Source organism: Ictalurus punctatus, chromosome 2 (assembly GCF_001660625.3).
Source record: "Ictalurus punctatus breed USDA103 chromosome 2, Coco_2.0, whole genome shotgun sequence".
NCBI lineage: Eukaryota > Metazoa > Chordata > Actinopteri > Siluriformes > Ictaluridae > Ictalurus > Ictalurus punctatus.
In genome coordinates, this window is record NC_030417.2 from 9,998,673 (window position 1) to 10,018,320 (window position 19,648).

At 40.2% G+C, this 19,648-nt stretch overlaps 1 protein-coding gene across 2 annotated transcripts in view; it reads left to right on the forward strand.

Annotated features, from left to right (window-relative positions):
* Nucleotides 1-19,648, forward strand: part of nbas (NBAS subunit of NRZ tethering complex) — a 263,105-nt gene that overhangs the window by 173,906 nt on the left and 69,551 nt on the right. For both annotated transcript variants that reach the window (XM_017493334.3, XM_047152214.2), the window contains exons 44-48: nucleotides 5,918-6,252; nucleotides 6,447-6,656; nucleotides 7,232-7,434; nucleotides 18,384-18,473; nucleotides 19,352-19,547. In XM_017493334.3, coding sequence (XP_017348823.2) covers nucleotides 5,918-6,252; nucleotides 6,447-6,656; nucleotides 7,232-7,434; nucleotides 18,384-18,473; nucleotides 19,352-19,547 — 1,034 coding nt within the window. The remainder of the gene's footprint in view (nucleotides 1-5,917; nucleotides 6,253-6,446; nucleotides 6,657-7,231; nucleotides 7,435-18,383; nucleotides 18,474-19,351; nucleotides 19,548-19,648) is intronic.

Genomic DNA, 19,648 nt, shown 5'->3' on the forward strand with positions numbered 1-19,648 from the left:
ACTTTCTCACTTTAACCAGTATATGATTATTGCAGTGGTTGCATTTGTCACGTTCATGTTTAGCCATTTGCCTGGTCATGGTTATGTGGCCGTGCAATGAAATCCTGACCATTTTTCATAATGTACGTCATAAAATATAAGCAAACTAAAGTACAGCTCCTAAAAATTCGCACACGACACAAACTGTGATATGAGCATCAACGTGTAAATGAAATCATGAGATAAAAATGAGCTGCATTTAGAGACTCATTACACGCTGTTTAGTCGAGTAAAATTACTGTTTGATTTGCACAGGTAGGTGATTCTCCTTATAGAAAAACAGCGTATATCGTCGAAGATGAATGGAAGCTTTTAGGGCGCAGTTAGCATTATGGAAATGAGACCCTGCTAATTGAGTCTCGCTAGCTTTCATTCATCATTATCAAAGTTATCGTTTTTTTTTAGAGGAAGCTGTGCTTCACCATATACAATATTTCATGCTGACTCACTGAAATCGAGTTATATTAAAGCCTGAAGTGTTAGGTGAGGCCATTGAGTAACTGAATCAAACCTTTCCTGAATGAAAGCCCTTTCAGAACTCGAGAGATTGAAATGATTATTTACTTATTTTTGCTACCTTTTAGTCATTTGATCTTTTTGTCCAGTTTGCACAGTTGAATGCTAAATAAACAGGTTTCTATCATTGCAGGTAATTTAATGTGTTTTCCTTGATGGAAAAAATATATTGTTACTACTTTCCCGCTCATGCAGCAAACTTGTATTGGCATCGCTGTAGGACATTGTGTAATGTACAGGTTTGTCAGCTACACAGGATGGAAGGTAAAACAGTTAGGGTTTCGATAGTTATTAATAATAAGAACACAGTGACTTGTTTGCACTACTGAGTTCAGACTCATGAGTCGTGCTTGATAGCTTTTTTTCCCCCCACTGGGATTTCTGTTCATGCGAGTCTGCATAAGATAATTCAATTAAATTCAATTCAGTTTTATTTGTATAGTGCTTTTTTTTTTTTTTTAATTACAATTGACATTGTCACAAAGCAGCTTTACGGAAATGTATACATTTCGCATCTAAATGATAAATTTATCCCTAATGAGCAAGCCGGTGGCGAGGAAAAACTCCCTGAGATGATATGAGGAAGAATCCCTTCTATAACTGTGTGCTACATGATAAAACAAACATGCAGCTGTGTAAACAGGAGATTCACCACACAGTCTCAACATGAAGTCTGTTCTGCTGAACTCATGCACCAAAACTGCCCGCATCAGTTGCAGTCCAAGGACATCTCCACGGCTTCCAAGTGTCCATACGCTGTCCATATGGGGCCATCCTCACCAGGCACCAGGACGGTCCAGGTCGGCCCAGAGAGCAGAACGGTTCAGGCCCAATGCTATCCCAGGAGCAACACGTTTAGGGTGTTGGTATCATCCAAAGCCTTCGCAGGCATTGGCGTCATCTGGAATCTTTGTAGAGGCAGGTTCCGAGCTGGAGCTGGCACATTCACTGATAGGAACAGGAAACAAATGGAGAAGGATTAGTGTGACTACTGTATATTGAATTTCAGAGACTGTAACCATGCGCGTTTGTTATCGTTTTATCAGAGATGACTGCATAACAAGCTTATGATTGGTTATATACGTTATGTGAATGCTAGGTTAAAGAAATATGGATTAACTGGAGTTAAACTGAGAGAGTGTGTCTGAACACCGAACATTAACAGGAAGGCTATTCCAGAGTTTAGAAGCTAAATGTGAAAAAGCTTTACCTTTTTTGATATCCTCGGTATTATCAAAAGTCCAGAGTTTGCGACCTTAAAGAGCTTGCAGGGTTGTAACGTGATAGAAGATTGGTTAAATATAGAGGAACTTGTCCGTTTAGGGCTTTATAGGTGAGTAGTAGTATTTTATAATCGATACAGAACCAGTGTAGAGAAAAAATCGGTGTAATGTGTTCATATTTTCGTGATCTGGTAAGAACTCTAGTGCTGCAACTGTAGCTTATTTATTGAGGATGCAGGACCACCACCTAGCAGTGTATTACAATAATCTAGTCTTGAGGTCATGAACGCATGAACAGGTTTTTCTGCATCAGAATAAGATAAGGTTACATAGCTTGGCAATATTTTAAGGTGGAAGAAGGCTGTTTTTGTTACCTGGGAAATGATTTTCTAATGACAGGTTGCTGTCTAATATAACACCCAGGTCTTTAACTGTAGTGGATGAAGTAACAGTATATCATTCTAAATATAGATTGTATTCTAAGAGCTTTTGTGTACAGATTTTTGGTCCAATTAGCAATATCACTGTTTTATCAGAATTTACTAGAAGAAAATGACAGGTCATACAGTCTTTAATGTCTTTAACACATTCTTTTAATGTGGAAAATTTAGAAATTTCATCCGGTCTTGTAGAAATATAGAGCTGAGTATCATCAGCATTACAGTGGAAATTAATCTCGTGTTTTCTAATAATATTCCCAAGGGGCAGCATGTATAAAGAAAACAGCAGGGGGCCGAACACTGATCCTTGCGGCACACTATGCTTACACCATACCATCATTCCACTTTATTACACATAACTTTATTTATGGACTTTAAAGTTGTGAATTCTTTATATTTCCGTATTTCTTGAGTTAATACCAAAGTCTGTTGAAAATGTCATGTGAATAGCCTCATTGGAAATATATTTACTGAAGAAAAAAAAAAACATTGCCGCGTACAATACTTATTTCCCCCACTGTATAGTGTCAACCGCAGCACTAAGATCAAGTAGAACAAGCAGTGAAATGCAGCCTTTGTTAGATGCTAGAAGTAATTCATTTGTAATTTTGACAAGTGCAGTCTCTGGGCCTGAAACCTGATTTAAATTCTTTAGATACCATTATTCTGCAAAAAGGAGCATAATGGAGCAGACACAACTTTTTTTTTCCTAATGTTTTAGATATCAGTGCAAGGTTTGAGATTGGTCTGTAGTTTTCTAGTTTAACTGGGATCTAGTTGTGGTTTCTTAATTACAGGGTTAATAACCTCCAGCTTGAATGTAGGGATGTGATCTAGAGATAACGAGGAGTTAATAATATTGAGAAGAGACTCTCCTACTACAGGAAGCAACTCTTTCATTAAATTAGTGGGTATGGGATCTAGAATACATGTGGTTGATTTTGATGTGTTGATAAGTTTTGTAATCTCTTCCTGTCCAATAGCGGTAAAGGACTGCAATTGTACTCGGGAGACGACATTGGCGGCTAAAACCTGTGATGCTGCTGTTGGTTGTACATTTCCAATTATATTCCTGACAATTTTCTCAGTGAAGAAATCCATGAAGTCATTACTACTAAACTGTGTTGGAGTATTCAGTTTGGACGAGGTCTTAATATTTGTTTTGGTTACTTTCTATGAGTTTATGTAGATACTCTGCCCTAGCAGCTTTTAGAGCCTGTCTAGACATAGCCAGACATACTGTCCTTCCACACAATTCGAAAAACCTCTCGATTAGACTTTTTTCCATTTGCATTCAAGATTACGAGTCTCGAGACCATGAGTACGACTGTTGTACTATGGTGCAGGATGTTTCTCTCTAACCTTTTTTAATTTGATACGGGCAACATTATCCAGAGTTCTATAGAGCATATTGGCCATACTGCTAGTCTTCATATCAAGTTCAGTCGTATTTATAGGTACACGGTGCAGTTATGAATCTGTCCATGGTGGTTGGAATAATTGTTCGATCCATTCGATAGTGCGGTTCTAAATGGATAATCTCAGCTACAGGCAGTGTGCATGAAATGAGATGGTGATCTGTGATCATCATTTTGTGGTAGAATATTTCTATCGTTAACCTCAGTTCCATGAGATATAATTAAGTGTAGTATGATTGAAGTGGTGAGTGGGTCCAGTGGCATTTTGTTTGACCCCAAAGGAGTTCAGTAGGTCTGTAAACGTAAGTCCTAATGCATCATTGTTGTTATCTATTTGGATGTAAAAAAAAAAAAAAAAACTCCAACAATCAGTGAGTGCCATGTCCACATTTAACTATGAAGTCTGAAAGGAAATCTGCATTTTTTAATTTTTATTTTTTATTTTTAAATCGGTAGCTAGTGCAAGAGATTTTTTCCCACTATACCTACAAGTGTAACATTAAGCACAATCGCTTCAAATGAGTTGTACCTGTGTCCTGTTCTCTGAGTAATATTAAGAGTATTACTGTATAACACAACACACAAACCCACTCTCAAACGCCCCGAAATGACCAATCATACGGGGCTCATATTTATAACAGTATCTGGTGGTGTGGACTCATTAAGTCCAATATTATCATTTGATTTAAGAGTGAGGCAGAGCGCATCAAAATTATTATCTGTGGTGATTTCCTTTACAACTATCGCCTTAGGTGTCGAGAGAGCTAATGTTTAGAAGCCCTAGTTTGAAAAATCCTTTCTTTTTGCTTCTTTTGCTATTGTCTGCTTTAATTAATCAGATTTTTTTTAAATCCTGTATTATAATAATAATAATAATAATAATTATAATAATAATAATATTTTTTTCTTGTTATTCAGGGAATAGACACAGTCTCTGTAGGATGGACTACAAATGCTGTATTGTCATTTAAGTAGTTTGAACATTAACTCTCATAATGGTTATTGATGTTTGTACTTAAATGTTCACGGGATGTGACTAGTCATATTGTGTGTAGCATCGTGGAGATGTTGTCTGAGAGGAGATTCGTTCCGAGTCTGCACAGGGTGCAGGCCATCAGCAAGGAACAGCCTAGGATGCTCCCAGAAAAGATTCCAATTATTCACAAAGAGCAGATTCATTATACCATGATGATAACCACTCGGTTAGAGCAAAAAGTCTAATGAACCTCTCAAGTCCACGTCTGTATGTGGGGAGAGGTCCGAACACGAAGATGCGTATTGTCTCGATCAGGCTGCCGATGTTCTTGTCATCCTTCAGGATCACGAGTACCCGCGCAGCGACCTCAAGAACACCAGCACCAGAGAAACAGTGTGTGCGTATGTTACCTTTAGTTGAGGTGATGTGGACGTTCCAAATGACGGCGTCTACAATGATCACGGGGTTGGGTTTAGTTTCACAGAGAGGGGTGAAAACTGTTCCTGGTGAAGATCTCGAAGACTGGGGGCCCTGGCCCGTGCCTTCCACTGCTGGTGTACCCAAGGTCCATGGTGTCTCTGCGCCGGAGTGAAGGAGACCTGGGCTAGTCACATCCTGGTTTGCATGGTCCCTGTGCAGAGAAACGCATGGAGTAGATTTGGTAGGAGTAATTGTATCACGCCTTACCTTAGACTTGTAATTCACAGACAACAACCAGTGTGAGTCATGCAGCTCAGCACTGTTGAACAGGGTCATCCTGCATCCATACATCTAAGCTTATTATGCAGGTAATTCTCTCGAGTGCATCGTTAGTGCTGTTTTCTAGGGTCATTCATTTGTTTAAAAAAATGAAATTGTGGGGCATTTCAGCATTGTACATCCTCGACAAAGGTGACCAAGCCATGGCTGATTAGAGTGTGACCTGACCAGGCAACCGTTTATTTTCTACATACATTGAGCCTCATTTATGAAGCTAGATACGTACAGATTTATTCGTAAACCGTTTATAAAGCATTTGACCAAAAAATTTGGTGTACATGAAAATCCCATAAATTCGGAAAAACGTTTGTATCCTACTCATGCTTCTGAGTGTGTAAACTTTCACATAAGAAAAGTAACTACTGTAAACCTGTCACACTCCGGTGTTAAAATGAGGCACTCGTATACAAAATGTGTTTGACAGGTGTGGACGATGAAATCGTTATAACACATGCCTAGTCTACATGACCCTTCAACTCGGTGTAGTGACAGCACGTTTATCTTTTGTTATGTTATTAAGTTGACATTTCACGTCATATCTGGCAGGCCTGGACTATAAGAAGCTGACGGATGAAGACTCGGATCCTCTTAAAGCTCTGGAGCCGGTGCTGAGCAGCCAGAACGTTCTGTCAATCTCTAAACTGGCGTCTCGGATTCCTCAGAAGGGAGGCGGTGCTCTCACGCCCAGCACCGTGCATGCTACATGGCTTCCCAAACTCTTCTGGCAAGGCGATGCCCACATCCTGAAGAAGTCTCCTCAGTCAGATCAGGACTTCCTTCACGCCTACGACACCTGCGCCAAATACCTCGACCGACTCGTGCCTTTAGATGCTATTTGCTTCCTGGATTCCATCACCTTTTCCCCAGAAGCGATAAATCAGGTGAGCGCTATTGGAGGAACTTATGCAAACTCCTTATGCCAACATGCATCGTTCATCCGTCTTCCATTTCAAAGAAATGCGCACACACACATATTTGATGTGTATATATAATATAGTGTATAGTTTATCTATGTATGTATATATATATATGAGATGTAATATAGTGTGTCATGTGCATGTACATATGTGTGCAGCTCTCTGTTGAGGCCAGAACAGAGATCACCAGAAGGGCTCTAAAGGCTCTGAAGATCATCAGTGAAAGGACCAGAAAAAGGGGCGGAGATGATGGGGCTCATGACCACGCCTTTGATTTTAGCCATGCCCTCACTCACCTGCAGCAGTCTCTCAACCATCTGGAAACTCTCAGCCAGCCTTTCCCACTGTCACTCAGAAACAGCCAGGAGGTATCTCTGTCTGTCTCTCTTGCTCACACACATATACACACACACACACACACACACACACAGAATATATCTACTGTCCCACTAGGTAATCGTTCTCATAATAACTGTCCAGACACACGAAATCTCTCTCTCTATTTACATTTGCTTGGCAGGTATGTAGCTGCAGGGGAGAGGAGCAGGTGGGCTGTGGCTGTCTATGCTAGCTTAAGCATACACACGCATAGACACAACTGTTTTTATGGAAATTCTCAGGTTCTTTTTGTGTGTGTGTGTGTGTATTTGAGATGGGACTGGGGGAATGCAAGAGGTATTCACATATACACCGTAAATATGAATAAGTAAAGCAACCCCTTTTTTTTAACAACATTAAGACACAGACATGAAGAATAATTTATAAATGATTATTCTTATAAAATTGATTTGTTTTTATCCTGAAAAGGAAGAAAGTGATGAAATTAATTAACTCAGTAATCAGTGATGTTTAGTCAGGGAATAAAAAGCTATGTGCCAGTACATGATGTCCTTAAAATGCTACTCTTGTCCTCACGTACACGTCTATCCTCATAAACCTTTAGGCGCGCCTTCAAGACTACAGCAGAGCTTTTGACCTCTCCAGAGCAGAGGAGGGCAAAGTTCACCAGCTGGCTGTTACTATGGCGCTGGATGGACAGCCGTTGGAGCAGATTGAGAAGCTGCTGGCAGTCGCCGTGGGGACGAGCGGCCTATCGGTGCACGGCGTGGTGCAGGACTCTGTGGCGCGGATCATCTCCGCACTCAGGTGCTTATTTCACTCGATCACAACAGATCAGCCTGTTACTTCTGACTACTGTTACTCTTTATTTATCTTTTCTTAGGTTCCCTCTCTTTTGTGCCCTCTCGCTCTTTCCGGTGTAATGTCTGCCTTCCCTCGCTTTTCTTCTGCCTCTCTTTTCCCCCCCAAGCACTTTTTTTTCTTCTGTGCTATTTCTCTGTATCCCTACCTCCCTCTCTTTCATGCTGTTCTCTTAATGACCCGTCCTTCTATTAAGCCTGATTGAGTTAAACACAGCTTCGACCTCTGCCTTGCCCTTGCCAGATCTCCACCGTGCTTTATTTTTTTCCCTTCCTCGCCTTTTCTCTTCCCTTTCGCTTTCCCTCCTACGCGTTCCACACGACCCGTGGAGGCGTTGCAGGCTTCACTGGCTGCCAGCTCTGTTTAGGAGCAGCTATAAAACACACTCTCGGCTCCGAATCGACGCGCCGCCGTGCCGCTGCTCCTTTTGTCTTTCATGTGCCGACTTTTAAATAGAAAGCTCCACAGCTAGTGCCCTATTACCCAAAATATCTCATCGCCCAGTGGTGCTCATACAGCAACTGTAAAATGATTAAAAGTAAATGAAAAAGTGGTCCATGAGCAGTTGTATGAAAATAGTAGCACAGGTATGAAATAAGGCAGACGCATGATTAATAATAAAGACAAATAAACTAAACAGCTTTTGTGATATTTGCAAAGTCTGATTTTATAAATGATGTGCAGAGAAGGGAACAATTAAATGTTTTTTTTTTTTTTTTGTATGTGCTATTTGATTTCATATCTCAGAGTTATAGGCATCAGAGCACTGTTCGAAATGTGATATAAATACAAAGTGTGTAGACATGAGCTTTACTTCTGATTATGTGAAAGAAAACTTGTTCGACAATTTATTTATTTTTTTTTCCCCTCACCAACATTATTGTGGTAATATGTTTCAAGAGATACTGTGACCATAAAAATACAGCTGTAAGCAGCAATTAAGGGGCCAAGCACTTTCTGGCCACACCCCAGGAGGAAGCCTTTGGGACTGTAAGTGCTTGTCTCCAAGGAAATGTACTATCTATCTATATATATATATATATATATATATATATATATATATATATATATATATATATATATATATATATACACAGTATCTCACAAACGTGAGTACACTCCTCACCCTCACATTTTTGTAAATATTTGATTACATCGTTTCATGTGACAACACTGAAGAAATGACACTTTGCTACAATGTAAAGTAGTGAGTGTACAGCTTGTGTAACAGTGTAAATTTGCTGTCCCCTCAAAATAACTCAACACACAGCCATTAATGTCTAAACCGCTGGCAACAAAAGTGAGTACACCCCGAAGTGAAAATGTCAAAATTGGGCCCAAATACCCATTTTCCCTCCCCGGTGTCATGTGACTTGTTAGTGTTACAATGTCTCAGGTGTGAATGGGGAGCAGGTGTGTTAAATTTGGTGTCCTCTCTCTCACACTCACTCATACTGTTCACTGGAATTTCAACATGGCACCTCATGGCAAAGAACTCTCTGAGGATCTGAAAAAAAGAATTGTTGCTCTACATAAAGATGGCCTAGGCTATAAGAAGATTGCCAAGACCCTGACACTGAGCTGCAGCATGGTGGCCAAGACCATACAGCGGTTTAACAGGACAGGTTCCACTCAGAACAGGCCTCGCCATGGTCGACCAAAGAAGTTGAGTGTACGTGCTCAGCATCATATCTAGAGGTTGTCTTTGGGAAATAGACGTATGAGTGCTGCCAGCATTGCTGCAGAGGTTGAAGGGGTGGGGGTCAGCCTGTCAGTGCTCAGACCATATGCCGCACACTGCATCAAATTGGTCTGCATGGCTGTCGTCCCAGAAGGAAGCCCTCTCTAAACAGTTTGCTGAAGACAAGCAGCCTAAGGACATGGTTTACTGGAACCATGTCCTGTGGTCTGATGAGACCAAGATAATCTTATTTGGTTCAGATCATGTCAAGCGTGTGTGGTGGCAACCAGGTGAGGAGTACAAAGACAAGTGTGTCTTGCCTACAGTCAAGTATGGTGGTGGCAGTGTCATGGTCTGGGGCTGCATGAGTGCTGCTGGCACTGGGGAGCTACAGTTCATTGAGGGAACCATGAATGCCAACATGTACTGTGACATACTGAAGCAGAGCATGATCAGTATGCAGTATTCCAGCATGATAACGACCCCAAACACACCTCCGATATGACCACTGCCTTGCTAAAGAAGCTGAGGGTGAAGGTGATGGACTGGCCAAGCATGTCTCCAGACCTCAACCCTATTGAGCATCTGTGTGGCATCCTCAAATGGAAGGTGGAGGAGCAAAAGGTCTCTAACGTCCACCAGCTCCGTGATGTCGTCATGGAGGAGTGGAAGAGGACTCCAGTGGCAACCTGGTGAACTCCATGCCCAAGAGGGTTAAGGCAGTGCTGGAAAATAATGGTGGTCACACAAAATATTGACACTTTGGGCCCAATTGGACATTTTCACTTCGGGGTGTACTCACTTTTGTTGCCAGCGGTTTAGACATTAATGGCTGTGTGTTGAGTTATTTTGAGGGGACAGCAAATTTACACTGTTACACAAGCTGTACACTCACTACTTTACATTGTAACAAAGTGTCATTTCTTCAGTGTTGTCACATGAAAAGATATAAACGAATATTTACAAAAATGTAAGGGATGTACTCACGTTTGTGAGATACTGTTTGTGTGTGTGTGTGTGTATATATATATATATATATATATATATATATATATATATATATATATATATATATATATATATATATATATAGAGAGAGAGAGAGAGAGAGAGAGAGAGAGAGAGAGAGAGAGAGATTTATAGATAGATAGATAGATAGATAGATGATGTGGAACTCTATATACTTTTTTTAAAGCCTGGCTTATATTGTGGACTCTTTCACTGTGCAGGTGACTGGAATTTTTTTGTAGTAGTGGATTTTGATGATGGTGGCAGAGTCAGTTTCCTGAACATCCCGCCCTTCATGTAACTTTCAGTGATGCTCTCCCAGAGTGCATGGCCCTTTCCGTTTCACCCACTAGACTCGTCTTGAATTAATCATTGCTGCTCTGACCTGAACGTAGCAGTTCTGGATGCAGGTAATAAATAGCGTTCAGACAAGGCGGTTTGTGCCTTCTCCTTTTTTGAATGCGAGGTCCGTTTATCATTTGTACTATTTAAGCTGGATCATATAGAGAAAGCTTCTGATTAGTTATAGTCATCACAGGCACGTCTCTGAAGTTTGACGAATTTCGTTTTCACGGGAGCATACTAGGGCTGTCATTATCCATTATTTTGATAATCAATTAGTAATAGAGTAGTTGATGGCACTTTACACTTGTGCATCATTGACATTGACATTTGTTTTTTTCTTAGATAAATGCTACATATAAGTGCTAAATAAATATCTGACATTTAAGTCTGCCAATTTAATTAAAAATAAATTCCTAACAATTATTGTTTTTTTTTTTAAAAAAAAGGATTTATTTATATTATGTGTATTTTTCTGAACAAAACTACAGTAGTATCTGTTCAAGACAGTGCAACAGTATTAAGGCCAATTCTTTTTTTTCTTTTCTTATTTATTTATTTATTGCTATAGACTGAAGATATTTGGGTTTGAGATCAAAAGATGAATATGTGACAGCAGATTAGAATTTCAGCTTTTATTTCCTGCTATTTGTATGTAGATTTGTTAAACAACATAAAACAGCACATTTTGTATCAGACCACTCAATTTGTAGTATTGGAACATGTGACTGACAGGTGCTTCTTGTTACCCAGGTGTGCCCTGTTAGATCGATTGTTTAAACAATAAATTGCTCTGAAGATCTACTCTTGGTTTTAGCCTTTAGATACACCTATGAATATTGCAATGCATGTTAAAAGGAATAAACCAAGATGAAGATCAGTGAGCTGTGTATAACAGCTGATGACAGAAACAGTGTGAGAACTGTGAAGAAAAACCAAAAAGCAACAGTCATTGGCATCACAGGTCAGGGGTATCACAATCCACCGTTTGAAGAAGACTTCAAGAGCAGAAATATAGAAGCCTTACCACAAGATGCAAACCACTCATCAGCAGTAAGACTCAGAAAGCCAGATTGGAATTCACAATGAAATACAGAGACAAGCCACAAAAGTTCTGGAACCAAGATTAACCTCTACCAGAGTGATGGAAAGGCCAAAGTGTGGAGAAAGTTAGGATCTGCTCATGATCCAAAACGTACAAGCTCATCTGTGAAACATGATGAAGGTAGTGTCATGGTTTGGGCTTGCATGGCTGCTTCTGGAACATCAATGAGTCACAGGCTTGATGCAGTTATTACAAGCAAGGGATATGCAAACAGATACTAAGAGTTATTTACTTTAATTTACCTTGGTGTATCTCATTTTATACTTTTGCTCACCTAAACATTGGTCTGATTAAAAAAGGTTCTATGTTTTATGTTGATTAACACAGCTAGATGTAAATACCAGGAAATAAAAGCTGAAAGCGTAAACTGATCTCAAACCCAAAGGTCTTCGGTGTACAGCACTAACAAATGAATTGGCCTTGCCGTTCCAATAGTTTCAGAGGGGCTGTACTTGTTAGTCAGAGGTGGTTAGAGTATCAAAAACAGTTGCTCAAGTAAAAGTACCATTACTAAGAAAGCTTCCTGACATGCTGGGGTATGCAAAGAAAAGAATTCCACTGTGCTGTAATGTATATGTGACCAATAAAGACTCATTATAAAAGTTCTAAATGTAAATATCTACTTGAGTGAGAAAGTATCTAGTTATAAAAACTACTAAAGTAGCTGTTACACAGGAATGTAAATAAATGTAGATGCATCTGATTTAAACTCCTATAACAAGATGCATTTTAGAGGCAGAGCTGCTTCATCTCCTTGTGTCTTTTATTGTTTGTTTTCCACGCAAGCCCAACATCTTGCTCTCTCCCAGTATGCTTGAGGGTTTTTTTTTTTTTTCTTCTTCTTTTGGATCCGAGTCATTATTATCAAGACAGAACTACCATTAGAGTATCGATGGTGTCCTCGCACGTACACTCTGGCCAAAATGAAAAATGTAACCTTCGATACATCTGTTGCACGCATGCCTACGGCAGGCTGTATAGAGACTTCCTGGTGTGAGTGCTGGGAAAACCCTTTCCAGATTGCGCATCTCGGAGGTGGTCGTAAAACTTGAAAGACTACAACTGTTGTGGTGAATATTTGACTGGGAGGGAACTGGAGATGGATACAGTCAGGTCCATAAGTACAGTATCTCACAAAAGTGAGTACACCCCTCACATTTTTGTAAATATTTGATTATATCTTTTCATGTGACAACACTGAAGAAATGACACTTTGCTACAATGTAAAGTAGTGAGTGTACAGCTTGTGTAAAAGTGTAAATTTGCTGTCCCCTCAAAATAACTCAACACACAGCCATTAATGTCTAAACCGCTGGCAACAAAAGAGAGTACACCCCGAAGTGAAAATGTCCATCGTCAATGTATATTGACACAATTGTCATCATTTTAGCTCTGTACACCACCACAATGGATTTGAAATGAACGAGTCACGATGTGATTAAAGTGTAGACTTTCAGCTTTAATTAAAGGGGTTTAACAAAAATATTGTATTGAACATTTAGGAATCCCTCCATTTTTCACAGGCTCAACAATAATTGGAGAATTGACTGATAAGCAGTCAATGCCAGTGTAGTAGGCCATCATTAGTCTTAAATAACAAAACATCAAAAGACATGGAAGCCCACGGAAGACAACTAAAGTGGATGATTGCAGAATTGTTTCCTTGTTGAAGAAAAACGCCAAGTCGAGAACACTCTGGAGGAGGTAGGCGTGTCGTTGTCAAAGTCTACAATCAAGAGACACCTTCATGAATGTAAATACAGACAGTTTACCTCAAGATGAAAACCACCTGTAAAACTCAAGAACAGAAAGACCAGATTAGACTTTGCAAAAAAGAAACAACAACAACAAAAAAAACTCTGACCAGGTCTGATGCAAGATTAACTTGTACTAGAATGATGGGAAGAGAAGAGTACGAAGAAGGACAGGAAGAGCTCATGATCCAAAGCATACATCATCTGTCAAACATGGTGGAGGAAGTGTTATGGCATGAGCATGTATGGCTGCCTATGGAACTGGGTCACTGGTGTTTATTGATGATTTGACTGCTGATAGAAGTAGCAGGGTGAATTCTGAAATGTATAGAGCTCTACCTTCTGCTCAGATTCAGTCCAATTCTGCGAAATGATAGGACGGCGCTTCACAGTACAAATAGATATTGACCCAAAACGTACTGCAAAAGCATCTCATGGGATTCTTAAGGCAAAGAAATGAAATGTTTTTAAATGTCCGATAACCTCAAGCCAATTAAGCTGCTTTTCACTTACTGAAGGCAAAACCGAAGGCAGAAAGAGCCACAAACAAGCAGCAAGTGAAGGCAGCTGCATTAAAAGCCTGGCAAAGTATCTCAAAGGAGGAAACTCAGCATTTGATGATGTCCATGGGTTCCATATTTCAGACAGTCATTCACTGCAAAGGATTTGCAACAATATTTATGATTGTTAACTTGTCCAATTACTTTTGAGCCCGTGAAAATGAGGGGACTCTGTAAGTAATGACTGCAATTCCTTAATTGAAAAAGTTAATGCACTATTTCCACACTTTCAAATCTGCTGTGGTGGCGTCCAGGGGGAGAATTACGAAAATGGTGTCCCTGTTCAAATATTTATGGGCCTGACTGTATCTATCATTAGCTAGCTAATTTCTAAAGTAAATTTTATTCGAGCTTCTACACCGAGGTCTGGATTGGTTGATCTCAGTAGGGATACCCAAGGGTTGAACTATGTATTTATGTCTTGCATGCTGTGTATTGCAGTTTTTACTGCATCGCTGGGTGAAACGGAGCAATGATACAAAGTCATGAATTGCGTTTAAAAAAAAAAAAAAAAAAAAAAAAAAAAACGCTGACACTATGCGAAACAATCCTGTGCAACAGAATACTACATACCATGACGAATTATATATTGTCAGACTGCTTTCTTTCTAAAGCACTCAGCCAACCTGGCTTCTTGTGGTGTTTGAGCAAGCTATTGTTTATCCATTACACCTCGGACACAACCTGAAACATACATTATTACACTTTCGTATTTTTTTTTTCCCCCCGTGCCTGGTTTCATGTTGCGCCGTGTGACCGTGATTTATAGTGAGCTTCCCTCAGTGGCGCAGACGACATAGCAAATCACTCACCGACAGAAAACAAGTAACGACACAGAAAATCATTGAAATGGGCATTCATTTTCAACCTCAACGACAACTGATAACTTCTAAACCTCCTAATTAGTTTCTCTCTCCGAGGTCTTGTGTAGATAATCGCTTTAAGTTCAGGCCCCAGACTCGCATCTAGCTTAGTGAAGAGAAACTCTGTATTAGGCTGGAAGAAAGTCACAAAAATCAAGATTGATTAGGCTCTTAAAAATGTATGCTTCTCATTTGTAGTCTCTCTCGCTCTGCTTTTCTTTCTTCTCCCTCCTTCTTTCCCTTCCATCTGAAGTAGATTAATGACCAGAGTAATTGCAGCAGACTAATACAGATATTCCCCTTTGTTGTCTCAGCCTAAGTGCTGATTGGTCACAGCAGAGAGAAATGCATATTAGATTGGCTGTGTCTTAATGGAGCTGCATGGAGTGGGGTTTTGTTTAGCAAAATCTGTCTCCAAACACAAGTTCTTTTGCATTCTGTTGTTTGTTGCGTAACAGCCAGGCTTCTGAAAAGCTAGACAAATCACCAGGGAAAGCCAACATGGATGAGGTTGCTCGTTTAATGCCGCCAGTTTGTAACGATTTATTTGCATAAAAATCAAGATATTGCCATCTTGCACACCAAAATGTAATTCCTTTATCTGAAGTCAGGGCTTGTCCACCTCTCACGTTTCACTTCCCTTAGTGCCTTGACCTTTTGAAGAGCTGTCGCGATTTGTTAATGTTCGTATGTGAGAACGGAGTGTAAAGTGCTAGATTAAGAGCTGATTAAGCCTAAATGTATGTTTGTGTTTGCGAGTAGACATGTTTGAATGATTCAGCGCACTCATGTCTTTGTTAAATGGTTTAGAGTGAAGAGCAGAAGGTCAAGCAGGGCATTCTGTAGTTTGGTCCTCTTGAGATAGCCTTAATATTTCTGTGTGTAATCCCTACAAGGTTCTTTGAAAAACGCTAGAACCATTAACCATCCAACAACAATCACTTGAGTTAAGGGTTGAGTGAGCGTTGTACTCGCGTCACCTGCCATAAAGTGTCGAAGATGTCAAGGCTTATTCTTCTGACAATCAAGTGCAAATTGTCGAAACTTTTGCCCTGAGATGAGTCCTGAATGAGTTCGAAAAAAAATTTGCATCCATGTCTGAAAATGCTAAATTCAACCGCAGATATCAGATTAAAGTCCAGGTGAAAGATATATGAAAGATTATAATTTTGGGAAATGACAAATTTGTAGCACTTTTTAACAATAGACAGTGAGTACGTTTACATGGACAGCAGTAATCTAATTATTGAGCTTATTCTGAATAAGACAATATTGTGATTAAGGTGTTTACATGAGTCGCTTTTAGAATACTCCTTTCATGTTCCTGTTTTACATGTTATAAAACATAGATCGATTAATGTCACACGTCATTACGTCGCCACGCCGTCTGACGTTCCCTCCAGAATTTCACGTATCAACACGCAGTTCGTCTTCGTTATGGTACCGTATACAGCTTTGGGCGTTTCATTTTTAGTTTTACGAAAGCCTCAAGTGCAGTTAATTATTTGTCATGCTGTACATGCAAATAGATGACTGCTTGAAGCAGTGGGCTGCGTCACAAACCACATACTTAACTACTATATAGTAGCCGCAATATGCGTATCTCGCCTACTATATAGTAGGTAAGTACACGGTTTCGGACGGTGGGTGAAATCTCCCACACGACGTTAATAGTGTGATTAAGGTGTGTACATGTCTGTAATGCACTTCGATAATGTGACTAAAACAGGAATACTTCACATGTATTAATTCCATTTGTGTTTACTTCGAGTATGACTTTAGTCGGATTAAGGTCATCAATAATCGCTGTTTACATGCTAGTGTCTTAATCAGAGTATCGTCTTAATCGGGTTAATATCGGATTATTGTTGTCCATGGGAACGTACTGATTGTCACAAAGCAGTTTTAAAGAAATGTATTAATTCCACGTATAAATTTTAAATGTAGAAATGTATCCCTAACGAGCGAGCCAGAGGTGACGGAGGTGAGGAAAAGCTCCCTGAGACGACACGAGGAAGAAACTTTGAGAGGAATCGGACTCAAAAGTGAACCATCCTCATCTGGGTGATAGTGACTGGATAGTGCGATTATAAAGAATTGATCTTCTATAACTTTAATTAATAATTAACTGTTTAGTGATAGAGACTTGAGTGCAAACTGTTCTTAGCAGTTCCTGTCTTAAGGCTTTCTGGGGAACAAACATCCACAGCCACCTTTATGGTCCATATGTGGTACCGTCCTCCTTAGTAGCAGCGAGTGATTTTCAGGTGACCAGAACTCTTAAAGTAGTTCAAGTTCAATGTAATATCGGAAAGTGTTTAATTACTTATTTAGAATTTTAAAAGGCGGTAATGGTGCAAAAAAAAAAAAAACATTCGCTCTATTGTAAAGAGAGTTTGAAATTCGACAACGTCTGTATCCAGGAGTCCGAGAGATCTCTAGCTCTCTGGAAGTAAAGTATGGCGTACACTCTCTCTCTGCTGGCATTCGGACAGACGCTAACTAATCACAGGAATCTGTGAGCTCTTGTATGCGGGAGAGATTGAAGATTGAAGATAGATTTCGCTTTAATCAAAGTGTCTTCAGCTGACTTGCATGAGGAGCAGTTGGAAAAGGCGCTTCATGCTTCTTAGCGGAAGAACATGCTAGTCTTCATCCTCAGGTTAAGGCTCCATTAAACCATCCAGGCAAACCATTGCCAGGTTAAGGTTACTGATCAGAAGGTCGGGGGTTCAAGCCCCACCACTGCCCAACCTGCCACTGTTGGGCCCTTCAGCAAGGCCCTTGACTCCCTCTGCTCCAGGGGTGCTGTATCATGACTGACCCTGTGCTCTGACCGCAGCTTCCTGACATGCTGGGGTATGCGAAGAAAAAAATTTCACTGTGCTATAATGTATATGTGATCAATAAAGACTCATCCTTATCCTGCCCAGTTAGCATCGGTCACATGGTAGGCCAGGCTAGATAGAGGATGGGAATTTGGCGAGCAAACGCTGAAATGAATAATTATAATAATAATAAATGACACAAGTCATTAAATAGATTTAAAACATATTTAGATATTTAAATACATAAGTCGTATAGTGTGCTTGATTCAGTGCTTTATTAAAACAGCTTGTGATCTGAGGGGCTGTAGTTATGTTGTTTTTCAAGATATTTGTTGTGCTGCTGTTATTCCTAAACACTGTTTTCTGTGCAAAACGGCATCCCTGTAGAAGGCTGGACAGAGCATTATATATAAAACAGTATTAAGAGGAGAGCCGTGAGGGAATGCTTGTGATATCATGGAGTATGAGCGGGGGGGGGGAACATGACAGAAATCGCAAACACGACCTGAGACGCCTTTATCGATCGTAAATACAAAGTGATGTGTTGTGGGAATTGCATCACGTGCAGGAGTACAAAGTCACGATGGTCTAAAGCACAAATCCAAAACCAAACCGTGGAGAGGCGGCTGAGAGGTTCAGCGGTGTCAGAGAGCTGGATGTGAAAATCTCTGATCTGTATCATATCCCATGTGACTGCTAGCTTAAAGGCCAAGTGAGTGAATTACATTATAACTGTGTGTGTGTGTGTGCGTAGCGGTGATGAGGCCATCCTGAAGGATTACGCAGACCCGCTGAAAGTTCTGGAAGGCATCGTGAAGGCAGTGCAAGATGACGTTCAAGGCGGGTAAGTGGATCTGCTGACGTTCAAGCAGTTCTCTTCTACCATCCAAAGAATCTTCACAACACCTCACAAAAGTTTGCATACCCCTCGCAGAATCTGCTAAATCGTAACACAAATAAGAGCGATCATTAAAATCCCATGTTGTTGTTTATTTAGTTCTGTCCTGAATAAACTATTTCACATAACAGATGTTTACATATAGTCCACAAGTCAAGAGTATAGCGGAGTTTATTTAAAAAATGACCCCGTTCAAAAGTTTACGTACCCTTGATCATTAATACTGTGTGTCGTTACCTGGATGATCAGTGATTGTTTTTATGTTTTGTGATAGCTGCTGTAGAAGCCTCTCGGTGCCCTACTGCAACCGTGTTTCACCTACTAGTCTCAAAAATTCATGATTTATACAAATATTCAATTGTAACTTCTAGTCCATTCCTGGTATTATGGGTGCTTGTGATGTTGCATCAGACCCTTATAGATAACATTTCAAACACTGGAACAAACAGACTTTAATTGGTCTGAAAACCAAAAACAATTTCACTTATCTAATTACGCCAAATTCACCTGCATGACTTATTTAATTATTTGTTTATTTATTTATTTTTGCTCATCGTTAATTGGGTTTTTATTCCGCCTTCGGCAAAGCTCTGTGCCGCCTGTGTGAGGCTCCTCCGAGCGATATTTTAACCTGCCAGGCAAAATGCGCTTTGTAAGTCCTTGTAATGATCATCAATCTGTCTTGAAATGAAACTGGCGTGAATATTTATTTTATTTGTCTCTGTGGCTTCCCCAAAGTTCTTTTTTGGTAGGTTTCTAAAAATCTGATTCGGGCTTGAAGGAAAGCACCGTGTATAAGCGTGTCCTGTCTGTGTCATCCCCAGGGGCCATGCGGTGTCATCAGAGGACCTGTTGGCATGGTTACGGCCGTTCTGTGGGGATGACTCGAAGCCTGTGCGAGTAAGGATCGAAGTGCTGCAGATTCTGGAACATTCCTTCAGCCTCAGCGAGCAGGACGTCCGTCTACTGGTGCTGTTCAGGAGCCAGGCAGTTCTCAAAGCCTGCTGGCCTAGCCGAGAGGTACGTGCACACACACACAGTCTCTCTCTCTGTCTCTCTCTCTAACTAGAAATGAACCTACCCGCCATCACGTACAGTCACGTTCATAAGTTTTTAGATTT